The sequence below is a fragment of the Ornithodoros turicata genome, unplaced genomic scaffold (genome assembly GCF_037126465.1).
Source record: "Ornithodoros turicata isolate Travis unplaced genomic scaffold, ASM3712646v1 ctg00001316.1, whole genome shotgun sequence".
Lineage (NCBI taxonomy): Eukaryota > Metazoa > Arthropoda > Arachnida > Ixodida > Argasidae > Ornithodoros > Ornithodoros turicata.
In genome coordinates, this window is record NW_026999549.1 from 20,382 (window position 1) to 43,567 (window position 23,186).

The window sequence follows — 23,186 nt, forward strand, 5'->3', positions numbered from 1 at the left end:
GAGAGCAATAAAAGCAAAACGAGGGTAACTTTCCTGCTACTTGAGTTAAAAACAGGTGCTATATAATAAGTAGCATCTGTTTCTAACTCAATGAGCAGGAAAGTAGTGCCCTTTCTGCTTGTAATGCTCTGTTTGTGAAGCCCTGTGCTTCCAACAAAAAGATCACCCTGTATACTGTGACCATCATAACTAATTTACAGGGAGTAGATTTCCCAGCAATTTGTACACGAAGGAATTTCGTTCCGAGTATGGAATACACATAAGGCTCTTAGTTTTTCGTGAATCCGCAAAAATTTATTTGCAAAACACGCAGCGTGAATTAAAGACTGTGAAACTTCACTGCTGAGACTACCGCTGCCGCGTCACTTATGATCATAGCTGCATCTCGACGTAAAGCGAAAGTAGCCACCACGAGTTATCATACAGCCTTCATGCTGCACATTTTGTGTTGATATCTTTAAACCGCTACTTGTCGTCGGAGAAAGCAATTAAGAGCCTGCGGGCTCCACATCCCTACAACCTGATTTTTTGCTACTTCGCATGTATCGGAACTGAAATTTATGCAACGTTTGCTGGGCATTGATGTTCATCAAAGCAAGCAAAGAGAGAACATAACAGAATTTCCACACCAGCATTGCTAAGCGATTACGGACAAATTCACTTACCGGGGGCAGCGCGTTCAATAGTGTTCGCCCGACGTACTCCTGGCCATGATTGAGAGCCTCCATCGTGGCTGTCATAGGGAACTGTGACGAAAGAAGATTTGGAATATTTAACAATAACACTGCAGGAGGTATTTCTCTCACTGGGGTGTAGTATGTACTAAAAAGTAATAGTTGACATGTAGTAAACACAGCACAAAATATTATTACCGTTATCACGACAGCCTTCAGCATTGATGTGCGACAACCATTCGTCAGGTCGGCCCCTGCTCTCGGCACACATTGCTAGAAAGAATTGACATGATGTTACCTGTTGGATATCACTGTTGGATTGGATATCAGATACATTCCTACACACACCGTGTTCACTTTGTGCGAGGTGACTTCCTGGCAGAGGTTGAGGATGATCTGCTCCCCGGCGTATGGGCCGAAGTTGATTTTGTGAAACCTCTCGGAAGGGTGCAGGGTGCCTCACTGGTTCAAGGGGAGCCGAAAAACGATGGTAATCACCTGAAGACTCGCGTGTGTCAAATGGTTCTGTAACTACATCAGTGTTGCACGTCAAATCGATAAGGGCTGAAGCCAATGCACCTAGAAAGAAGAAGTCCCTTCACTCTACCTCTGCGAGAAAAACTATATCCATGGTGTCCAACTTCATTTACCCCTCCTGCACAGACTTCAGCTGAAATTGACGAATAAAGTTTAAGAACTTAGCTGGAAGAGAACACAGCAGCCAAAGTGCGAAGATGACGACTAAGGAATGGCTTCGTTCATGTCACTTAGGTGCTCCGAACTGCTTAATATGCCGAAATTTCAACAACATTTACGATTTTTGCGGCGCATCAATTGCTGTTATAGTTATAGGCGTTGTGATAACTTTTAAAGCACAGCCTTGGAACACAGTTTTTGGTGAACAACTTTTGCAGCCATCGTTTGCCCCCATGGCACCCTTTTAGGAGTGAGAAGTGATAAAAGAGCGGACTTACTGCTGAAATGCTCATCTGCCGCGAAGTGGAGCTGGTCCGCACTGCAGTGCGTCTTAGCTCTCGATGTCATGGCAAGAGCTGTGTGATGTGAGATTAGTTACACAAACGATCATGCAAGATTTCGGAGGGTGCACAAAGGAAGTAAGTCACTAGTCACTTTGCACAACGTGGCACCGTGAATTGCTTCCCGCTCTATCCTTAGTGGTTTTTGTTGATTAGGAATTATACATGCAGCAACTGGCAACAAGCAAGGCACCTTTTTACACCAGCAAGGTAGTTACCTGATGAACCAGCACTCGGCCTCTCGTTCCCAAAAAACACTTGTGGTGCACTTTGTGTGCCTGCAAGTTCCAATGTCATAGTTATACAATTTTAACGATTGAACACGGACAGCTAAAAGATGCATGTTATAGAGCAATTAGTGTGATCTGAGGAAGGAAGGTACAACAACCTTGAGCGGCACCGAGGACAGTGTATGACAGGGGTGAATCGGTAGCCCCCCTTGTGCAGTCTGTTTGGAAATCTACGGTCACGAGAGAGCAAATTAGCACACGATTAATCACAGAGAACAAATATTCAATATCAGTATAGACATCACGCTATGCCAGGTATAATTCTCACAATCAGAGCAACAGAACAGAGCTGGGATTACGTGAACAGTGAATATGGCATTATGCCGTCTCCAAAGCATGGTGGTGTTGGAGGACGAGGAACATCTTCGAAATCTTCATAATCAGTACTGGAATTTTCTTGCGTGCGACCTCTTTCTCTTCCCCCTCCCCAAATCTGTGTCGCTCTGCAGGTCGGACGTCACCTCTGCCATTGGAAGTTTTCTGCGAGCTTCCTCATAGGATGCTAGAACGAGACAATGGATGAGGTTGCTTCCTATACTACTATATTCTAAGAACTACACCAAACAAATAAGCCTTGACTCACAGAACCAGCCAAGTTCCACATAGGTTAGTTTTTTCCACGTGGCATCAGGCTGCACACCATTCTTGACCATTTGTGCTAACCTGCTTGACGAGACCTTCGGAGGCCACATGCAAAAGCCATCTTTAAGCCAGTGTTTGTGAATGACAGCAACAACATTGTTCTCGTGTGGATATCGGAGGATGCCGAACAGTTTATCACCTGGAACAAGAACGAAAAAAAGAAAAGAAGACTAGATGTGAAAATTTTGCAATTGAGTGGTCATGTAATTACAATGGAAGAAGGTAGAAAGCAATGCTAACGTACTTCAGTGTAAACAAAGGGGTAACCTACAAATTACCTAAAACAAAGGACCACATAGTTGTTGCGGAAATAGATGGGAGGAACACTTGCTTGAAAGGGAAGCACGTTCTCCGGGATCACTTTGCTTCTTACGATAGCCAGATCGCTGGGGACATTTCTAGTTTGCTTGTTTTTGCACTCCCATTCAATGATATGACGGTTTCGTCCATGCAAGGCAAACACAGGTCATGCAAAAGAGAAATTTCTGTTCACAGATGGCCATATTTTGGTCCAGTGCATCTCCGATATTACGGCGCCTAAGGTTGCAATCTAACTTGTATGGTAATCAGAGACCCTAAATACATGGCTTGAAACTGTTTTTAAGCATTGAATTTGTCTCAGGAGATCCTTGGACGCCTTTTGTATTCCTCCCATATAACTCCATGTATTCGCATTTGCATCAACAAAAAAACTGTGCTAATTCATGTAAAAAACGTGTCGGCCCACGCGGAATCGTCCTACTATCTGAGCTCGGCGTATTGTATCATGACTGCGGCGGTTTACTGGACAAAACGTGCCCCATGAATAATACATTGACTCTTCCTTAATTGAGACTTAGCAGAGATAAGGTCTACCTGCGGTTACCACCACCGAGAGACTAGCACGTAATATGCACAATTGTCCACCTACTGGGGAGTCATATGAAGGAGTGGAAAGACAACAGCCTGGCCTCTGAATGGCAGCTTTAAACACTTAGATGAGATGCACTCGAGTGGCCATCGCTGGACAGCTGATAGCAGTGACACAAGGTGGATGCCAATCATGGATGACTTGCACGGTTGTGTGTAAAAGTCAGAAACATCGAGGAACTTCCGTCCCACAACTTGGGGAGCTCCGGATGTTTTTGCATATGCAAAGTTAGAAACTTGAATTATACTTCCATCGGTCAACATACAGCAAGCATCGCGCTTCCCTACACGCAGCACAAACCTCCCTGAGACCTCCACCTTCTTATATTGTGGTCCTCGGCAGTCTGGTGCGAGTGGCCCTTTTCTGTGCTCTTGTGATAGGGTGATCCGCTGTGAGGTTTGCTCTGTGATGGTAGATGAAAAGGCACTTCGTTCTTCACACAAACGATTATACAGCTGTTCTAGTTGCTGACACGGCTTTCTGATCTGCCTTTGGAGAGTCTGCATGTAGTTCTCAAACGGAAAAGCGCTCCACCTGTCGAGTACGCCGTGATGTCGGACGTCGTCTGTGAGATGAAGCAGGCCGTGAATATTGTGGGAGACGCAGTCTTCGCCATAGAGTGTGATAAACACAGTCACAAAATGCTGCAGCAATTTTTCTGCGTAATGTGCAAACAGCAGGTGGTAGCGTGGACTTGCTAGAATGCTTATTCCAACGTGCAGAGCCATGAAATTCTGGTAAAACGAGGCTGGGATTGTTCCAGTAAGTACCACATGACCAGTATAGAGCAACAGGAGCCTAAACTCAGTTGCTTTATACCTATCCATCTCGCACAAGCTTCGTGGTTTTCTGCTGAAGTCACATGGAACATAAGGCTCCAACTGCATCATCGCAAGCGACAGCTCGTCTTTGACTTCGCTACCAAGCCTGCAACGTTTATTGCCCTTGAACCACAGCACTAGCAGTTTCCGTGTCACACCGAGACAAACTAAGTCCATATAGTCCAAAGGAATGTCTTTGACCAAATCTATAGGGATTTCTTCAAGAACGGTTGTGCCGGTGTGGTAGTATTCATCAGTTTTTTCCCGGAAGCTGCTATTACTTCTTGGCTCTCCTGCTGTACCAGGGAAGCACACTCTGCCATTCTTGAACTCCCTTTCGACTGAGCACCTGGTACAACTGTAGTATCCTGTGTGGCCCTTTACACACCTGACATATGCCTTTGCAGGGGCATCACACACGACTGCTTCCAACTTTACTGGTAGTGTTCTGCCCCTGATGTCAATGCCGCTTGACAGAATCTCCACGCATTCAGACACAAATGGTCCCAGGAACTGATTGACATCCTCCGGCTTGCTTGTCCCATAATATACCCCTACCGGGAAAGGAGGAGTGTCACCACAGTTTGTGACTCGACAGAGAATTGGCCAGAACTGATCACGGGTACTTTTTGAAATTGGGAGGCCATCAATATTCACAGCCAAGGAAACCGTCTCTGAAAGGGCTTCAACGTTTCTCAAGCAGTATTTGAGGCTATTGGCGAGACCAAAATTGCAGTACTTCCCGGATCCAATATCCGAAATCGCTTTACAGCTTCTTGGAGTTTCAAGCAAGGTCCTGGCACACGCCGGGAGATCCGCCAAACATGAATGCGAACGCAGTATTCGCAACAGATTTGTGATCGATTGATGCGTAACTGAAGACTTTACCCAGTAAACCACCGATGTCTCATGGACGTTCTGAAAAGATCCCGAAGTCCTGATCCGCGAAAAATGTCCCAATGATGTAAATAAGACGTCATTCAAAACGTGCTAGCGTTGTCTAGCCAGGATGTATTTTAATGATATCGCTGGGACGAAATGGCGTCCCGATCGGATGTTGATCTAGAAGTAGAATACAAACATACTTTCGATGGTCATTATATTTTTGTATCCTTACGATAACGTTCAACAGCGTGCAGCAAGAAACTAAAACAGTGACACTAATTTTTATCCGTGTTACCGAAGTGGCAACACCCAAAAATTATTCATCTGAATTTACAAAGAAACTCTCGACATGGTCTGAGCTTAGCAGATGTACCACAGTATCTAGCTTCTGTTTCCTTTTACTGTAGTGCTAATAAAGGTAGTTGGGAAGGCCGAGAAGACCTGATATCTCTTGCAATATCTCCATGTAGAACGGAACACACACAACTACATCTTCAGATGTGCTTCCCTGCCGGAACGAGAAGACATAACATCATTGAATTGTCGCCACAATTCCAACGAGATCCAAAGACAAATCAGACAGTCAATTCGTTCATTATGTAGCCGTCAGGTACAAGTTCCTCACTGACAGAATCAGGGTTTTTGAAGAGAAGCTATACCTTCGCTACATCATGTTCCACTATGTTGTGTGGCGAAGACCGTACCCACGGAATAAAGAAGCAATTCAATGAATTGGCTTAATGGATATAAATGCTAAACGCTGATTTCCACTTGATTTAATGTAATCCAACATGTTTTGTACACACTGCACCAGTTCAACGAATGCGAAACCAATTGAAGGAATTGGCCTAGAGTATCAATAAAACAACAACTTTATTTCTAAGGTTAATAATGAGGAGTTTCGTCGCTAGTGTGGATACCCGAGCCCACTGGCATAAAATGCGATGAAATGTGCCCCTTCACCATAAGGATCGAAGTCCTGACGTGTCTAAAAAGACCAAAAAAGCTCTCACCACAGAGTGTTGATGGGCTGGATTTCACCAGGGGCCAAGCAATTTTCATAGAGATAGAAAGGGTGAAATTCCAACTGACTAAGGATCTGAGAGAGCGCGGTTCGGGAAGGTTGGTAGCATGGACAAATAAGAAGAATGTGCCCTGGTCCCCTACGGCACCGTAGTGACATCATCGGTCAAAATAGATCAGATATGCATAGAGATTCCAACTGAGCACTGCACATGCCACTGAAGGTGGCGGTTGATACCGCGGCGTCTTTTAGCCATCCAGTGATGGTTTAACCCCATCAGAGTGACATCGCGGTGTTTCGCGATGGGTTCCCGTGTCTAATATCTTGGCCTGCAGCGGCGATATTGGGATGCTGTTTCTTGTGACGAATTTCCCTTCCATCCCCCTACGCGTGCACCTTGCGGCTTGTGAGAAATCCTGGCGGTTGTCCAGATATTTGAAAATTGTAGGCAACCGTCGGTGCTTCTGACACCTTAAAAGTCTTGTAAATCCCGCCCGGAGTGTTGGATCGAGACCAAAATTCAGGTCCGAACGGGCCTGGATTAGCTGTGTGATCGCGCAAATCACACAGGAACTGATCTGTAGTGGTTTCGAACTCGTAGGCGGAGACGCGTTAGTAAAATTCGTTTTTCCGAACTTCAGTGCCCTTGTTGGAAAGAAGTTCGCCTCGGACAGGGTTCATACTTGGAGAACCCACTGTTCTCGACGCGGAGCACGTGATAAAATTCACCGCGTCTCTCTAAATTTAGCAGTTCTCGAGTTAGAGGATTCCGCGTTCACACTCCTCCCAATACATGGGACCAGCGGCTTCCCCCCCCCCCCCAACAACAACAAAAAAAGCCTTCCCGTTGCTGCCACATGGTCATGTTTGCCTTCGTTATGAAGGTCTCAATGTGCTCTTTCCAACAGCGTTTGTCCCGCAGGCGCGCGATGTTCCGTTGAGGCTGGCTAGAGCCACCCTGAAACGCTTCCCACTTTTCGGTGTCTAAGTCGATTAGCCGATGTCCGATTTAGACGAAATTTTGTGTGCGCGTGCTCTGTTCCATGCTCTACAACTTTCCAAGTGTGACCAGCCGTCGATTTCCAGTGGTTAAGACGTCATTCTCGAAATTCCTGACACCGACCACCGTTCACCGATTTTTGTCCCTGTCTTCAGGCTTGAAGCCCACGGCGGATCCCACTTCTTTTTAATGGGCACACGCACTCGATATGGGAAACGCGTAGAAACTTGCCGCATCTTTCTATCCCTCTCGGTTCTCGAGTTAGAACACCGTGGCAACGGCGGTTCTCTGATACATGGGCCTGGGGCATTTTTTTCGATATCGGGTTCTTGCTGGCGTAGGAAGGTGATTGAGATGTGTTTTTGAAGAGGAAAACGTCCTATTTCCGATAGCGTTGGTCCCGTCTTCGCGCGACTTTCTGTTCCCTTGCTACATTCCGAGGAGCGCCTGGGCGCTGGGGCATGGCCTGGCGGGCAGGTGGCCTTCCTGCCGTTTCTGCCATTTCTGCGCTGCGGGCGGCGTCCATTTCGCTTGCAAGCTTCGTTGCGTTCGCACGCCTTTTTCTGGCTCCCGTTGTCTCGCGTTCCGTCGTTGCTCTGGTGCCCTGGACTGCTGTGAATGTGTTTTTATGCCCTACTAGTGTTGCCTGGGGGTGTTTTTATGTGTGCACCCTGGAAGATAGGTCCAGAAGCCTTGCGATTTCTTAGATTAAAGGTTAGTTCTATGTTTGTACGATTCGTGCAACTTTTGTTTGGTATCATTCCTAGCGTGTGGGTTCTATTACTTTATGCTAGCAGTGTGATTATTACCCTTTTGATTCCTATTACCCTATGCTTTATCTTTCAGCTAAGTGTACTCGTGACCCTACCAGCACTTTTCAAGGTGAAGATGCAACATCGTCAGTGGCCCCGTTACTAATGTCTAATCTATGAATTTCAGATACTTTCGACGTATTCATTGCGGTGAACAACGCGGTTGGGACAGCACACTCACGACGTGGGAAGGTCACAGAAATGTTGAAAGACATCAGGTAAGTTACGCTAAAGTGCGTTTCAGAGCTCTTCGGTGACTTGTGTTTACTGCGAAACAGATTGGGCATACGCTTCACCCGTGCAACTTCGTCATGTGCTCCACGGCTTTACGGCTGTGCCACTGTATGTAAAAAATGCTGAGTGATTTTAATAAAGAATTTGCAGGGAAGTACAATGTGTCGTACCTTGTTGACTCTTTTACAGATGTGTGGAAACGTCGTAGCGGATGAATGTGAATTATGGATCCTCAAGTGGCGTCGCCCGCGTCATTTTCAAGATTTTACCCGTTTTGAAGGTTCGTAGTGAATGTGCGAGGCATTCACGTTCCTACTACGTGGTTATCCATGCGTTTCCCGTCTTCGCAGGCAATAGGGCTGTTGATAGGGAGAATGCTAGGCTACTGCAGACTGCAACCATAAGCGCTGTGTCTAAAGGTATGCTTATACGTCGATGCGCACTTCACAGTGACATTTTGCTGTAGCAGTGTTTTTGAAATTACATTTCTTGCAGGTTAAGCTCACATGACGCGGCAGGGAAGGGAGTCAGTGGCGAAAAGTGAATATAGCCGAAGTTGGATAGCGTTAATTTTTGCGCACAAAATGCAAGCTGGACACATCGCAAATCTCCAGTTGTACGAAACACAGTGCAGCATGGTCGTCGGTTATGCCAGTGCTTCAACATATGTTTCAGCGTCGCACTTCGGACATTCCGGGCATATACCTTTAAGTTTTTCCCCTTGTGGACCTATGCTGTCTGTGTTCATGGACATAATGTTTTCAAAGACATGTAAGTTCTCAATAATAATGCGAAAAAAATGCTGGTCATGTTACGCTGTGATATAATACCTGGTGAGGTAATACGATGCTATGACGCTCAGTTTCATACGAAATAAAGTGTTTGATCTAATGTTGCTTGTTTGTGCCACTGATACGCACTGCTGTGCGGTGTTGATGTAATGTTCAGAGAACGCCAGTAAGCCTGGCTAAGGCACGGGAAAAAGGTCCACTAGAGGTCCGTAAAAGGTCGTCATTGACGTACTATGGACTTCCTTGGGACGTGCGCGGATGTTATTTTGGCAGTTCTGAGTACGTCCCAAGTATGTCAAAATTATGTTTTAGGATGTCCTCAGGATGTCTTCATCGTCCTGAGGGTAACATCATGTAGACGTCCTTGGTACATCGGTGGTTTACTGGGTACACTCCATTCGCGCACCTTTTCTGCTATACACCTCGTCTCCCCCACGTCAGTGTCACCGTTTAGTTGTTCACGGGACGAGAAGTCAGCAGCGCGTTCAAAAGCACTTTCAAATGCGATCTCTCCGCTCTCACTAGGCCTGCCGGCTGAAGACGTCCCGAAATTTTTCTGCACGATCTCCTCACGTACTGGAGGCTGCGGAGAACGGTTGTAACGTGTGTTCGAGACATTTGGACCTCCTTCACTGGCACAAGCTAAAGCAAGTAGGCTTTCATTCACGCGAGCACTGACGTTGCGTCGGACTGTGCGATCCGACCTCCACATCGTTCAAATTACAGTCGGGCACGCGCAGTTGATGAATCTGATTATCCGGCACAGAAAAATAGAGGTAACACAGATTTAAAGGAACCGACACTTGCCGTTGGTTGACATCCCTCCACCAGCGTGGCGACGACGAAAAGGGCGGCAGCCACCACACGAGCACGATCACAACGGCACCGGTCAGAACTGGTTTGAACCTCGCGGACGCTGGCCGCTGTACCGCGGTGACGGTTACGTATGTGCACTGCGACCTAAACTCAATGTGTTTCTGCGTAATAATGTTGCGGTAACATAGCAAATAACTGTAATACTATTGTAGCAGTCGCATCAACGCCAAAATGGTTAGGTAATTTTATACAGTCACCACAGTTTCGCATTACCTCCTCGCCCTGAAGATTTAAATGCTCGCATTTTGCTCTCGGGTGGATGGGTGTGGGAGCAAGAGGTTTTAGTCACGGATGGTGCTCGCAAGGACGACGCATGGATCGTCTCATCCGGGTGTGGGCATTGAGATCAAAATCGGTGAACGATACGTGTTTGCTGGGGGTCCAGACCCATGGTCATGGGCAGTGAAGAGAACGATCTGTGCGCGTGAGCAATGGTGGTCTATTATATCAACTGTATCAGCAAGCTGTGCACGAAACGATTCATCTGCAAGGCACGGATGAGTAGCGTAGCCGATACCGTGGCAAGCGCTCGTCGCGTATTAGTAGATTGGCTGTCTTCATGAAAGAAGGAGGTAGGTGCCGATATTATAATACACGCTTTTGTGTTAGGTGATAAGATTACAGCAAATTTATCGATTATTAATTCGGTCATACACCCACATGTCTGAAGAAATTCTCGATGTATGCTGTAGTTACATGAAGGAATAATTCTTGTCCGGACAGACCTCGTGGTTAGTGTAATTGAAGAGTTGAGCTGTTTACTGTGTCGTAAGCTAGAGTAGGATGGCCAGAGATTCTGTAAGTCTTCAAAATCAAACCAACACACCGCTGCTATAAGTGAGTTCCAAAAGCGTATGGCGATGCTAAATGGCACGTAGCGGGGACGTTTGACAGCAATATTTTCGGCTTTGATGAGTAGTACATGTACAGTTCTAGTGGGAGTTATTAACGGCGTTCAGCTCACTTTTGACGGGCACACACAAGAAAAACATGCATCACAAAAGCGCTACTGCTACGTTCATCCATGGGCAACCTCGCGTTTTCTGGGGTATCCACAACATAAAGTTTATGGGCATGTTTAGCCTCCTCTCGCATCATCGTTTGACGTCGTGACGATTATCTTTCTTACTGTTGTCTCTTCCCCTTCTCCTCTACTCTAGTGGGGTCTGTGGGTCATCCTCACATTGTACAGACAGCTCTGAAAAATAAAACTGCTCTTCTGCTACCTAGCGAAAGGCAATCTTTGTTGTGCTTTTATTAATGATTTAGTTATCGCCAGAGGTATTATTAGCAATAGTTACTTACTTCAATATCTGTTTCTAGGTTGCAACACTTGACCACTAGATGGGTGGGAGTGGCTACAATTTTTTGTGATGCGGGCACGTGGGCCCTTACGTGCAGTGCGGATGGCTGTGCACCGTTCATCGAAGGTAAATACTTTTTCCAGTTTATTAGCGCGTTTATTGCACGTTTTTTTGTGGGAAATGCTTGACGTGGTTCGCATTATTCTTTGAAATAATTCCGAAACTGAATTTGTTAGAGACTGAGATATACGTGCACAAGGAGGAGGACAACGAAGTGATTGCGCTCGCGCAGTGTTGTGTTCGATGCGAAGCTCGGCTGAAGGATGAGGCTGGTTTACTACGCTGTACTAAATTTTTTCTTTAACTTAATAACCGGGAAGTTATAATACCGGTAATAATGCTTTTTCAATATGCCCCAATTTCTTGCAGAACTGACAGTGACATTTCGGTGAGGGCAGTTTTTCTTTTTTTTTTTCTGCGCACCGTCACAGCAGTAACAGTTTTTGGACGGCTTAGGGGCCTTGTTCTTCGTTTGGCCTCTGGTTGCTGATGTGTGAAGCACTTTGTTTTCTTCCCTGCTGCGCATGCTTGCCTGTTGTGAAACCGTGGATTCCATGGCTTTCGCGGTGTCAACCGCCTTTTTGAATGCGATATTCCTTTCGGAGAGTAGACGCTGCTGCAGGTGCACCTCCCATAGACCACAGATTAGCCTGTCTCGTAGCATCACTTCCAATGGCAAAATTGTTCTCGCCGAAGCCGGGATACAAAGCCGGGAAGCCGGGATCTATGCGCTCGTAGGAGCCGGAGAGACCATTGCTTGTGACGGTGAAGCGATCGCTGAGGTCATTGTTGCAGTTTGGGTCGCTGGGGAATCACCGTGCGCCGTGGCAGGCGATCGTGTGGGTGGGGCAAGTGGTGGTGATAATGGAACGAAAACATTGCCGAAATTGTAGTCCTTAGCTAAAGCTCTCAAAGCGTCGACATATTCAGAGATATTCTCTTGAGGAAGTTGAACCCTTTTGTGAAAGCGCCAGCGGCCTAGCAGTTCAGAAGGACCTGTCTCAAAATGGCTGGTCAGGCGTTCGATTATGTCGTCATACGGAACTTGAGCCGGAAGGAGCGGATGCAGCGAGTCTCGCACCCTGTCGTAGGTCTGTTCGCCGCAAAAAGTGAACAACAGAGCCATTTCCTTAGCCGCGTCCTGCACATCATTCGCCTCGAAGAGAAATTTTGGGCCTGGGACGAATTCAGGAAGCCTTGCCTGATTCATCTTGTAGTGTCCGTACTTCCCTCGTTGCCACTATTATAACAGCATTAAACTAAGTTTATCGCGTTTTCTATTGCGAATGCCTTGTTGAGAGAGCATGAATTTCTTGTCCAGGTTTAGCAGTCATTGAGACATTCGGCGACTCACTGATACTTGTCTTGACTTCGCAGAGGAACGTTCCGTTCGTCGCGAGCTTATGGACTGGGCTAAATGAGCTGGCGATATCTGTCTGTTGGTGTCCGTTGAAACATACGGACAACACAAAAGAGGAACGGGCTGCACTTAGGAGGGGATGTTTCTAGTGGAGCCTTCGTCTCTGTACTTTGTCGTCTGCGCCTCCCAAGATTCCACATTCAATATATTCTATTCTGTTCCACATTCCATACAGGGTGTCCCAGCTAACTGCAAACATATTTTTTTTGAATATATGTAAAACTTTTTTAAACATGAAATCAATTGCAATATAGCATATGATGAAGGGCACTCCCTAGGAGGGCATTAGCAAAGTCGAAAGGCAATGTCTTAATTAACTTTCATTAATTAACTTTTTAATTATAAAAGCTACAAAGTTGTCCCGATGAGAACATCTGTTCTTTTCGGTCACCTGGTATCGTAGCCGTTTTCAGAACAAAAATCCGTTCGATAGGTCGCCCGCAAAAGATTCGTGAAGGAACGCCTTTTTTTTCTTTATTTTGTTCATTGCGCTTCTTAGAAGACGCGTCTTTCCTTCACCCCCAATGTGAGAGGGAGAAAGAGCACACTATCGCCTCTCGCGTCCTGGAAAAAGATCAAAAGGAAACAGAAAATGCAACCCAAGATAAGGCCAGTTCCGGTAGAGTCACCCGATACATTTGCTTTTGTTTTGTTTCCGCAAGTTAAAGCTCATCTTCGACACATGAGGCGGCACTGTACTCCATTTCCCTCTCACGTTGGGGATGAAGGAAATACGCGTCTGGGAAGATGCGCAATAAACAAAATAAAGAAAAAATGGCGTTCCTTCACTAATTTTTTGCGGGCGATCTATCGAACGGATTTTTGCTCTGAAAACGGCTACGATATCAGGTGACCGAAAGGAACAGATGTTCTGATTGGGACAACTTTGTAGCTTTTATAATTAAAAAGTTAATTATTGAAAGTTAATTAAGACATTGCCTTTGGACTTTGCTAATGCCCTCCTAGGGAGGGCCCTTCAGCATATGCTATATTGCAATTGATTTCATCTTGGAAAAAGTGTTATATGTATTTAAAAAAAATATGTTTGCAGTTAGCTGGGACACCCTGTACATTCAAAGCATGGCTCATGCCCGTTCTGCTCTTTAAATAAAGGAAGATAAACATTGTATTGCACACACAAGCATTGTACATTGTGAATATAGAATTTGTTTCTTTGTTTGCGTTTGATAATTTAAAAACCATTTGAGGTCAGTTAGTGCTGCGAGCATTTCGCAGGCTTTCTCGTGACCTGTCGATTTGGCGGTTGTCGTTTCGTTTGTCCTTTTCACTGTTCCATTGCACTACGTTAGCGGTTCACTATAATTAGTAGCATTTCTATTTTTTATTTGATTTCCCTTCAACTACAGTTATTTTTATTTCTTCGTTAAGTTAAAGCGGATGTATATACAGGGTGATAGTGTAGTGCAGTGTCCCTGGAACATGCGCGAGCATAAGCGACAGATTTCATTCTGACGAACATTGTCAGCGCACTTTTCAGGTAACAGATATGCGCTGTTTTGTCCGATTTTCTATCTAACTCACCTTTTACATGGAAGTCGCGTTTGTCGTGGCGTTTCGTAATAGTACATAGAAAGGTACAAGAACCAGCGAACCGCTAAGGAATTGCTAAGAGAATGGCATCATACATATTTGTTTTCTTTATTTTAGCCTCACTTTCACGGTCATTCAAGAGTACTGACGTTGAATGTTTCCTGTGTGGCTTTTTTCAGAATTCTGGCATGATAAGCCTAAAGATTACAACCCGCAGAAGACACCTTGGCAAGACACTTAAGACATGGGATGATGTCTGGTGTTGTGCTGCACTCATGACATCGAGCTATACGCATAGAACTTCGGGTAAGTGGTCTACAAATTCTTTCTGTGGCGCTACCTTGCGAATTCAAGAGTATCTGATCGCTTTTCGTGAACGATACTTATTTATTATTCGTAAATCCAACTGACCATAGTTGTCATTACATGGATGTGTACAGATCAATACACTATAATTCACACTGAGTAAACAATATAACATGAGAGATAACCTCGTGTATTAGAGAAACGTTCACACAAAATATTTTATTTTTAAATTCCGTGTTAACGCCGCGAAACAACTGTGGCTATGAGCGCATACAGACGTGGACAGATCGAGAGAGGACAGCAGGAAGGAGCGGGGAACAGGGGGGTTAGTATGCGTCCAGGGCCGACTTCAGGAGGAACTGTGCCGACATTCGTTTGGAATGTCTTCGGAAAACCCAGGGAAAACCTCAGACAGCAGAGCCGGTGTTAGGATTCGAACCCTTGTCACCTCCCAGTCTCGGCGTGGAAAGTGGTCATCCAAACCACTACGCCACGGGAGCTGGTGTTCGTACAAAATACAATACAAAGTTAAATAAGGGTTAAGGAAGTTGCGTATTGACAGAGTATGTGAATATGAAAATGCCTGCAGAAAATGACAGGATCAGTAGTACAATATCAACAAAGCACTAGAGAAGGGCGTTCCACTCAACTTCGGCTAACGGAAAGGATGCCTTTTGGTCGGAGCTACAGATACCTTGAAGGTATGGTCCATGCGCCGAGATATGGAACGAAAAGATGTTGAACTATGTGCGGGGAAAGGTGATAGAGGCCAAATCTAAAAAAAAAAATATTCCGTCACACAACTTTGAGATACCTAAGTTGTGTTTCGTGAAGGTGACAGTTGATGGAATCGAATAATCTGACAGGATGAAACGGACACATGTTTTGTACTGATTCGATGAGGCATGTGAAGTATGTCTGATGAGGGTCCCATATACCGATGATGGGTATTTTAGTTCTGGTCGAATGGCGGTAGTGTAGGCAAGTATGAAATAAGTTTGACATTAATAGGTGCTAAACCAAGTTGCGGCGAAGAAATGCGAGTGAGCTATTAGCTTGCCTGCAAATGATAGATAAGATCCTTGCTCCTTACAAGATAATTTGGATGTTAGATATAGCACGAAACATTGATATCATGTAGAATGGATGGTGGTATAACCAGATATAGAATACGTTGCTAAAACAGGAGAAAGGTGTTGTGTCCGCTCAGCCAGACATTCCATTCCAGAATCCTTTATTGATAGCCATCATCATGGTGCGTCTTACACTCGCGTGCAATCGGCTCTGCGCGGCACCACAAAAGGGATCACGAGAAGCACATTCAAACAAATACACATTCAATGAGATCGAGCTCCGTTAAACAGCACTATTCACAGCACTCCGCACTATTCGCCTATAGAATCAAGGTTGTACTGTAATGAGGACTGGTCGGACGAAGATATAATTGTGCGATTAACAACACAGCCACTGCCGAAAAGGCGAAATTTGGAGTGAACGCATGATGGAAGATCACTAATGTAAATGATAAAGAGTAGGGGCCCAAACACTGAGTCCTGGGGTATCCCAGAGGTGACGGGCCAGAACGAACCGAACGTACGAACGAACTCGCTAATGTGCTGTTTATTGTTGTTGCTTGTTCACGGTTATACAAAAAATGTTCGACCCAGGTTATGAGGGACTGTGGGGGAGTTAAGGCAAGATAATTTGGAGAGCATAATTTGTCGTATTGCTGTGCATTGCGCTTCCCAACAATGACGGCTGTTGTTACATCTAATTGAACCGCCATGTATGCGATCCTGACGTTGTACTTTACATCCAGAATGGTTAGGCAGCTTGTCGGAATGGTTGGAATTGTTGTCGAATGGTGCGGAACTGATAACGCGACGTAACAGGTAATGTCAGTACCGCATCATGTGTGCACAAAATGAATGCTTCTGCCGCGGGCCTAGCCTTTTCATGGATTTGTACGAAAGATACAAACAGGTTAAAAGCGCTAAAAGGACAAAGACAAACAATGAGACAAACAATGCTCCGTCTTATATACGCCGTCTTATTTACGGGGAAGAGGCGAGAAATCTAAGAAAATCTAACAAAACCTAGTTCTATATGAGACAGAGCATCACTGAAGGGGTACTGAAGCACAACTTGCTGAGTTTATCTAATCTTTCTGCCTCGGTAATCTCACGGGTGGCCTTGTTGATAGATCTTGCTAGCATCTTGCTGTGTCGAAGTGTTGGTTTGCAGCCGCATGACTTACAGTGAAGAGCGAGCCATCCTTCCTTCCCGTTTCTAACGTTATTGTTGTGTTCCCTGAGCCTATCGTTCAAATATCTCCCCGTCTCGCCAACATAACTTTCGCCACACGAAAGGGGAAACATACAACATTGTTAATGCACTGAACAAATGGATCCCTGTGCTTCTTTGCACACTTTTTGCTACACTTGTCTCTCCGGTGCAGTGGCCTTACACAACCTTAGGAGCTTGTAGGGAGCCGTGAGGAGCACTTGGTCTGCTAGCAAGGTATCATCAATGTGTCTACAGAATGAAGGCTAGAGCATCGCTAGTCTCTTCTAACTCACTGGTGACGCCTTTCTACCGTTAGTTCTCAGCCATTACTAGACCAGGTTACAGGTTACCATAGACGTAGAAGCTAGGGCTGTTGGGTTAGTTGAGAATTATTAATGAGTGAGAAAAACGCGCAAACACGACGAAGACAACGAGAGACACACTGTACAGGTGTTGACTTTCAACTAATGGTTTACTGAACAGCGAACTGGCACAGGGTACCACAAGCCCCGGCCTCCGAAAGAAACACGTCAAGGAATACTCGTGCCAGAAGGCGCTTATCATCTGTAGATAATGTAGTGGACTGAGCACGAGCAAGATGATGAAGCTGATGAAGACGTACGTGGGACGAGAAATAAACGGTTATGTTCTCTGTGGCTCTAGCTCTCTGCGAGTCTAGGTACACTACTACAAATTGGCGACGAGCGATTCTTCTTTTGCCGAGTCTGAGAATGGCCACCAGTTCAAATGCCGGAGGTCACCAGGATCAGCCCGACCAGCATTCTACGGTACTTCGTTTTGAGAGGCCTGGAATTTCTGATCCGGAAAGGGACGAGTGAAAGCTTTATTGCATACAATTCAGAGCCGCTTTGCTAGTTGCGCGAGTAACTGCTGTTATGGACAAGAGAGGTATACTCATTTCGTCCTTGGATGCGGCCGTTTTGAAGCGGTTGTACCATCTCCTCCAGCCGAGGGACGTCACAGACGTTCCATTCGAAGACGTGGTCAAGACACTAGATGAACACTTTGCCCCGAAGAGGTTCGAAAGGGCAAAACTATTCTCGACTCGACAGGAAGAAAACGAGCCCGTGAAGGATTTTCTGAACCGCCTACGAGCCATACATGCGACTTTTGAATACGAAACCGAAGCAGACATACGTGCCTGTTCATCTGACAGCCTTCATAGTCGGCATACGAGATCAGCGTATTCAGCGAAGCTTGTACTCGAGAAGAATCTCACCATTGAGATTGCTTTACGGCTTGCCGGAAGCTCGCTAGCAGCTGAAGCAGGATCCCGTGATATGGGCTCCCTGGTAGTGGCAAAGGTCTCCCAGTCAACTAGAACTACAGGAAAATGTTTTCGCTGTGGGAATTTCAACAACGATGAGGCAAACTGCCGTTTTCGCCAGGAATCGTATCACGACTGTGGCAAGCGAGGACACATTGTCAGCATGTGTACGCACACAGGACGCACTTCGCAAAGTCCAAAAACAAGTCGTCAAGAAGAAAAGTGCAGACTGTTACCATATCGAATGTATTCTCCGTGGATAATGGTGACGTGAAGTTCTCCTTGCGATACTCCTGTGAGATACTTGGCACCAAGGTTACCCTACAAGGCGACACGGGATCACAGGCAACGTTGCTGAACCGGTCCACGTGCTTGGTAGTCCAGAACTTGAACCCGTATCTTATAGTCTACACTGTTTCAACCAGAACCCAATCAAAGTTCTTGGAAGGAGTTTTCTATATGTCCGTTCGAGGGATCATCTGTTTTCGTTGGAAGCCATCATCACGGAAGCGCCCACAGTCAACATATTAGGGAGAACGTGGACTTCTGCCCTGATGATTGATCTGAACAAGATGTTCGTGGGTGTCACCAACACTGTTGCAGACCCAGGGAAAATTCCTGAAACATTGCTCCAGAAGCATCCAGGCGTGTTCCGAGATGGTCTTGGGAGGTGCACTACGACAAAGGTTCATCTTCAGTTCAAGCCGGATAGTCACCCCAAGTTCTTCAATTCACGGCCTATACCCCTCGCCATCCGTACTGCCGTGAAGCAAGATTTGGAGCGCAAAGTCAATAATGGAGTTCGCCCGTTGAAGCTTCCGCTTGGACTGCGCTCATCGTCGTCGTACCCAAACCAAATGGCTCTGTACGTGTTTGTGGAGATTTCTGCGTGACAGTGAATCCCCAGATGGACATCGCTCAATATCCTCTTCCTGGTCCAGAGGAGTTGTTTGCCATGCTAAATGGAGGCGTTATTTTCTCAAAGCTTGATCTATCCGAAGCTTATATGCAGATGGAGCTGGACGATGATGCAAAGGAAGTGCTCGTCGTCAACACGCACAAGGGTCTGTCCCAGTTCCATAGGATGCCTTTTGGTATAGCTTCGGCACCTGCTATTTTTCAAAGAGTAATGGAGCAAGTGACTGCTGGGTTGGACTACGTAGCATGTTATTTGGACGACATAATCGTCACCGGCACTACGTTTGAACATCATCTGTCCAACCTAGAGAAAGTGTTCCAGCGCCTCAGTGACTTTGGTTTCACACTAAAGAAAGAAAAGTCAGCGTTTTTCGGGACCGAGGTCGAGTACTTGGGGCAGATCGTCTCGAAGGGAGGTTTTCGGCCCTCACCGAAAACAAATTCTGCCATACTGGATATACCCGAACCAACTAACGTGCCAGAACTGCGAGCATTGTTAGGCTTGATACAGCACTACAACCGGTACATACCTTGGCTCGCAGATATCTGTACACCGTTTCACGAGCTTCTCCGGAAGGATACTCGCTGGAAATGGTCACCTGAATGTGTCGAAGCCTTGGAGATCGTCAAACGTAAACTTTCTGCGCCTGAGTCACTCGCCCACTACGACCCATCGAAGCCACTGTTTCTCGCAACTGACGTATCTTCGGAGGGACTGGGAGCAGTCATTTTTCACAACATCGATGGAAAGGAGCGCCCGGTTGTACGCGCTTCGAAGACTCTCTCCCCTATCGAGAAGAATACGCTCAGATTGAGCGAGAGGCATTAACGATTATTTACGGCGTGAAGAAATTTCATGAGAATTTGTGGGGACGCCATTTCACCCTCTATACGGGCCGCAAGCCGCTGACAACCATTTTTGGTTCGAATAAAGTCGAGATGGGACGAATCCACAATTTCTCAAATCCGATTCCGAATTCAAGGAAGGTTCTTCTAATCCACGAATCTTGCGAATCCTTTCTTCAAAAAGAGTTTAAAAAGCCAGGGGGAAAAAAAAAACTCTTGTTTTGAAGCAGAATGAGATATCTTTGCTTAATAAAAAACAAATTTCGGGAGAAGACATACCCAGTCAGCACAAATTTTTGCAGTGATATCACACCAATATTGCCATGCAATATTGATGTTTTGTTGCTAATGGCAGCTTTCGTTATGCTGCATCAATGCTATTGAGATAACATTAGAAAAATGTGACATTGCAATGCTGATGTGATATTGCTCGTTATTTCGCAACAATATTACAGAAACAACTCCTCAAAAACTGTGATATTGCAATGTTAATGCAACATTGCCAATGACCAGTTATTGTACAGTGTAGCGACGTAACAAAAGCAACACCGGAGGAGAATATAGTCTTGGTGATATATGTGCAAGTGAGCAGAGTGTGCTCACATATTCAGTAATCGTCCTGCTCCTGAGCAGACTTCAGGGGAATGGTACCGACATTCGTCTGCAAAGCCTACCGGGAAGCCCTGGGGAAACCGCTGACAGCACAGTCAGGATTCGAACCCCTGTTGCCTCCCAGTCTTTACACGGTAGGCGATCATTCGAACCACTATACGCCACGCGAGGATGTGGGCTGTGGTCGCACTTATGGCACGGAAGAACGCCATGTCGAGGGTCAGCGCGCATTCAGATATGCGTGAGAATGGATTGTAATTAATTTCAACTTCTCGGTCAGATTAATTTTCTTTGAGATTATGTTGTTCTCGTCTCGATCCTTTTGTTCATAGCCATCTCCCATAGTGCGTCCGCAGTGCTCTTCCAGAATATGTTTCTCACAGACTGAGTTAATTCTCCCCATAATGGTCACACTAACGGTAATGTTCCCTCACTGCAGCACGTGAAAGATTGTCTGAGCAACATAATCGTAACGTTTCTAAAATGCATATCGTCTCAAACTGCTGCACCAACATTGAACTAGAGGCATAACATTCCATTTGTGCATGAACGTAAAGAGGACAGGGACTACGTGCGGTTTCTTTGATTCCGTGATAACGATACCAGCAGCAAAGTTACCGAGTACAGAATGAGCTTGCACGTCTTCGGAAGCACGTGTTCTCCAGCCATTGCGACATACGGTTTGAGAAAAACCGCACAAGAAGCAGAGACGGAATTCGGAGCCGACGTCCGGCGCTTTGACGAAAGAGACTTTTACGTGGACAACGGCCTCATATCTCTGTCAACCGAAAACGAAGCCATCGAACCCCTGAAAAGGACGCAAAAGATGTTGATGGGTGCCAACTTACGCCTCCATAAGATTGCTTCAAATTCGGTTGGCGTCATGGATGCCTTCCCATCGGAAGACTACACAAACGACCTAAAAAAACTTGGACCTAAGCGGCGGGAACTTACCCATGCAGCGGAGTCTCGGTCTAAGCTGGAATTTGAGGGCCGATACATTCACCTTCAGTGTGCCTGCAAGGGACACTCCGAGCACAAGGCGGGGCGTGCTGTCGACCGTGAACAGCCTTTACGACCCTTTGGGAATGACAGCTCCGGTAACCGTACAGGGCAGACTCCTGCTTAGGGAGCTAACTTCATGCGCCATAGACTGTGATGCCCCTCTCGTACTGGACGACGAATGGCAAACATGGAAGGACTCGCTGCGCGCCCTTCAGCGACTCGAGATACCACGCCGGTACGTTGCTGAATCCGCCACCAATGATCGTCGACGAGAGATCTGTGTGTCCTCCGACGCTTCAGAGAAGATAATAGCCGCTGTGGCCTACATCAGGGTTACAGATTCCAAGGGGACGCCTCACGTGGGGTTTGTGTTCGGCAAAGCGAAGCTGGCACCGCAGCCTGAACAAACCATCCCGAGGTTGGAGCTATGTGCCGCTGTGCTTGCCATCGAAATCGCTGAGCTGGTGGTCAACGAAATCGATGTTCGCATCAAAGACGTCAGGTACTACACGGACAGCAAGGTCGCGCTTGGGTACATCTGTAACCAGTCGAGGCCCTTCTACGTCTGTCAGCAATCGCGTCAACAAAATAAGGAGGCCCACGAAACCCGAACAGTGGCACTACGTCCCGACTGACCAGAACCCTGAGGACCACATATACGGCCACAAGTCTCCGTCTCTGCGACTTTCATGATGAACCAACAACTGGGTGCCCACCGCTTCAAGCGCTTTTCGTCATGAACGTCACTTGTAAGGGCCTTAGCGAGTCTCCTACACATCGCTCGATCGCTTCTCAACCCATCACCCACTTGTCACGGATAGCACCATTCCAACAAACCTCGGACTGCGGAAGAACTAGCGTATGCTAAAAAGGTCATCCTGCGCTGTGTCCAACACGAGGAATTCGCAGAGATCATCGTTCGGCTTCGCACGGACGTACCTTAACGAAAACACTTCTCAACCAAACACTCTCTGTGGAAGCTCGATCCTTACATCGGCAACGACGACCTGTTAAGAGTTGGTGGGCGCTTACGGAATGCAAACTTGAACGAGGAAGAAAAACACCCGCTCATTGTTCCCGGTCGGCACCACGTGGGTTTACTACTGCTTCGGCACAGTCATGAAAAGGTCGTCAAGCATCAGGGAAGGCACTTCACGGAAGGGGCTGTTAGAGCCGCTGGCTTCTGGATTATCAGCGGAAAAAGATGCATAAGCGCCATGATCGATCGCTGTGTCACATGCCGTAAGCTTCGACGCAAGTGTGAGCAGCAAAAAATGGCAGATCTACTTGAAGACCGTCTAAACACACTCCCCCCCGTTCACTTTCGTGGGACTCGACGTTTTTGGCCCCTGGGTGGTCGCCTCACGACGCACAACAGGTGGTTTAGCTTACAAGAAGAGGTGGGCAGTCCTGTTTACGTGCTTAGCCGTCCGTGCTGTGCATATAGAAGTGACAGAATCTATGGACACTTCCAGCCTTATTCAAGCCCTGCGAAGAATCATCGCACGTAGAGGTCCAGTTAAGCAGCTCCGTTCGGACTGAGGAACGAACTTCGCTAGTGCTTGCTCTGAACTAAAGATATCATCGGTTCGCT

General features: G+C 46.4%; 1 protein-coding gene and 4 long non-coding RNA genes across 6 annotated transcripts; 2 read left to right on the forward strand and 3 right to left on the reverse strand.

Annotated features, from left to right (window-relative positions):
- Positions 1 to 675: 675 nt before the first annotated feature.
- Positions 676 to 1,373, reverse strand: LOC135376825 (uncharacterized). The gene is made up of 4 exons (XR_010417880.1): positions 1,282 to 1,373; positions 1,023 to 1,205; positions 873 to 947; positions 676 to 746 (listed from the first exon to the last, which is right to left on the reverse strand). It is a non-coding gene; the product is annotated as an uncharacterized LOC135376825 (long non-coding RNA).
- Positions 1,374 to 1,648: 275 nt separating this feature from the next.
- LOC135376819 (uncharacterized) lies at positions 1,649 to 2,169 on the reverse strand. Its single transcript, XR_010417875.1, has 3 exons — positions 2,100 to 2,169; positions 1,930 to 1,989; positions 1,649 to 1,726 (listed from the first exon to the last, which is right to left on the reverse strand). It is a non-coding gene; the product is annotated as an uncharacterized LOC135376819 (long non-coding RNA).
- Positions 2,170 to 2,428: 259 nt separating this feature from the next.
- On the reverse strand, positions 2,429 to 3,864 carry LOC135376824 (uncharacterized). Its single transcript, XR_010417879.1, has 3 exons — positions 3,554 to 3,864; positions 2,585 to 2,782; positions 2,429 to 2,503 (listed from the first exon to the last, which is right to left on the reverse strand). It is a non-coding gene; the product is annotated as an uncharacterized LOC135376824 (long non-coding RNA).
- A 4,072-nt stretch (positions 3,865 to 7,936) lies between these two features.
- Positions 7,937 to 8,556, forward strand: LOC135376822 (uncharacterized). 2 transcript variants are annotated; one of them, XR_010417878.1, is made up of 3 exons: positions 7,937 to 8,165; positions 8,223 to 8,313; positions 8,519 to 8,556. It is a non-coding gene; the product is annotated as an uncharacterized LOC135376822 (long non-coding RNA). The 2 variants fall into 2 exon arrangements; XR_010417877.1 differs by lacking the exon at positions 8,519 to 8,556 and adding an exon at positions 8,374 to 8,471.
- Positions 8,557 to 21,543: 12,987 nt separating this feature from the next.
- LOC135376826 (uncharacterized) lies at positions 21,544 to 22,227 on the forward strand. Its single transcript, XM_064609282.1, has one exon. The coding sequence runs from the start codon at positions 21,544 to 21,546 to the stop codon at positions 22,225 to 22,227; it is 684 nt and encodes a 227-aa protein (XP_064465352.1).
- The last annotated feature ends 959 nt before the right edge of the window (positions 22,228 to 23,186 follow it).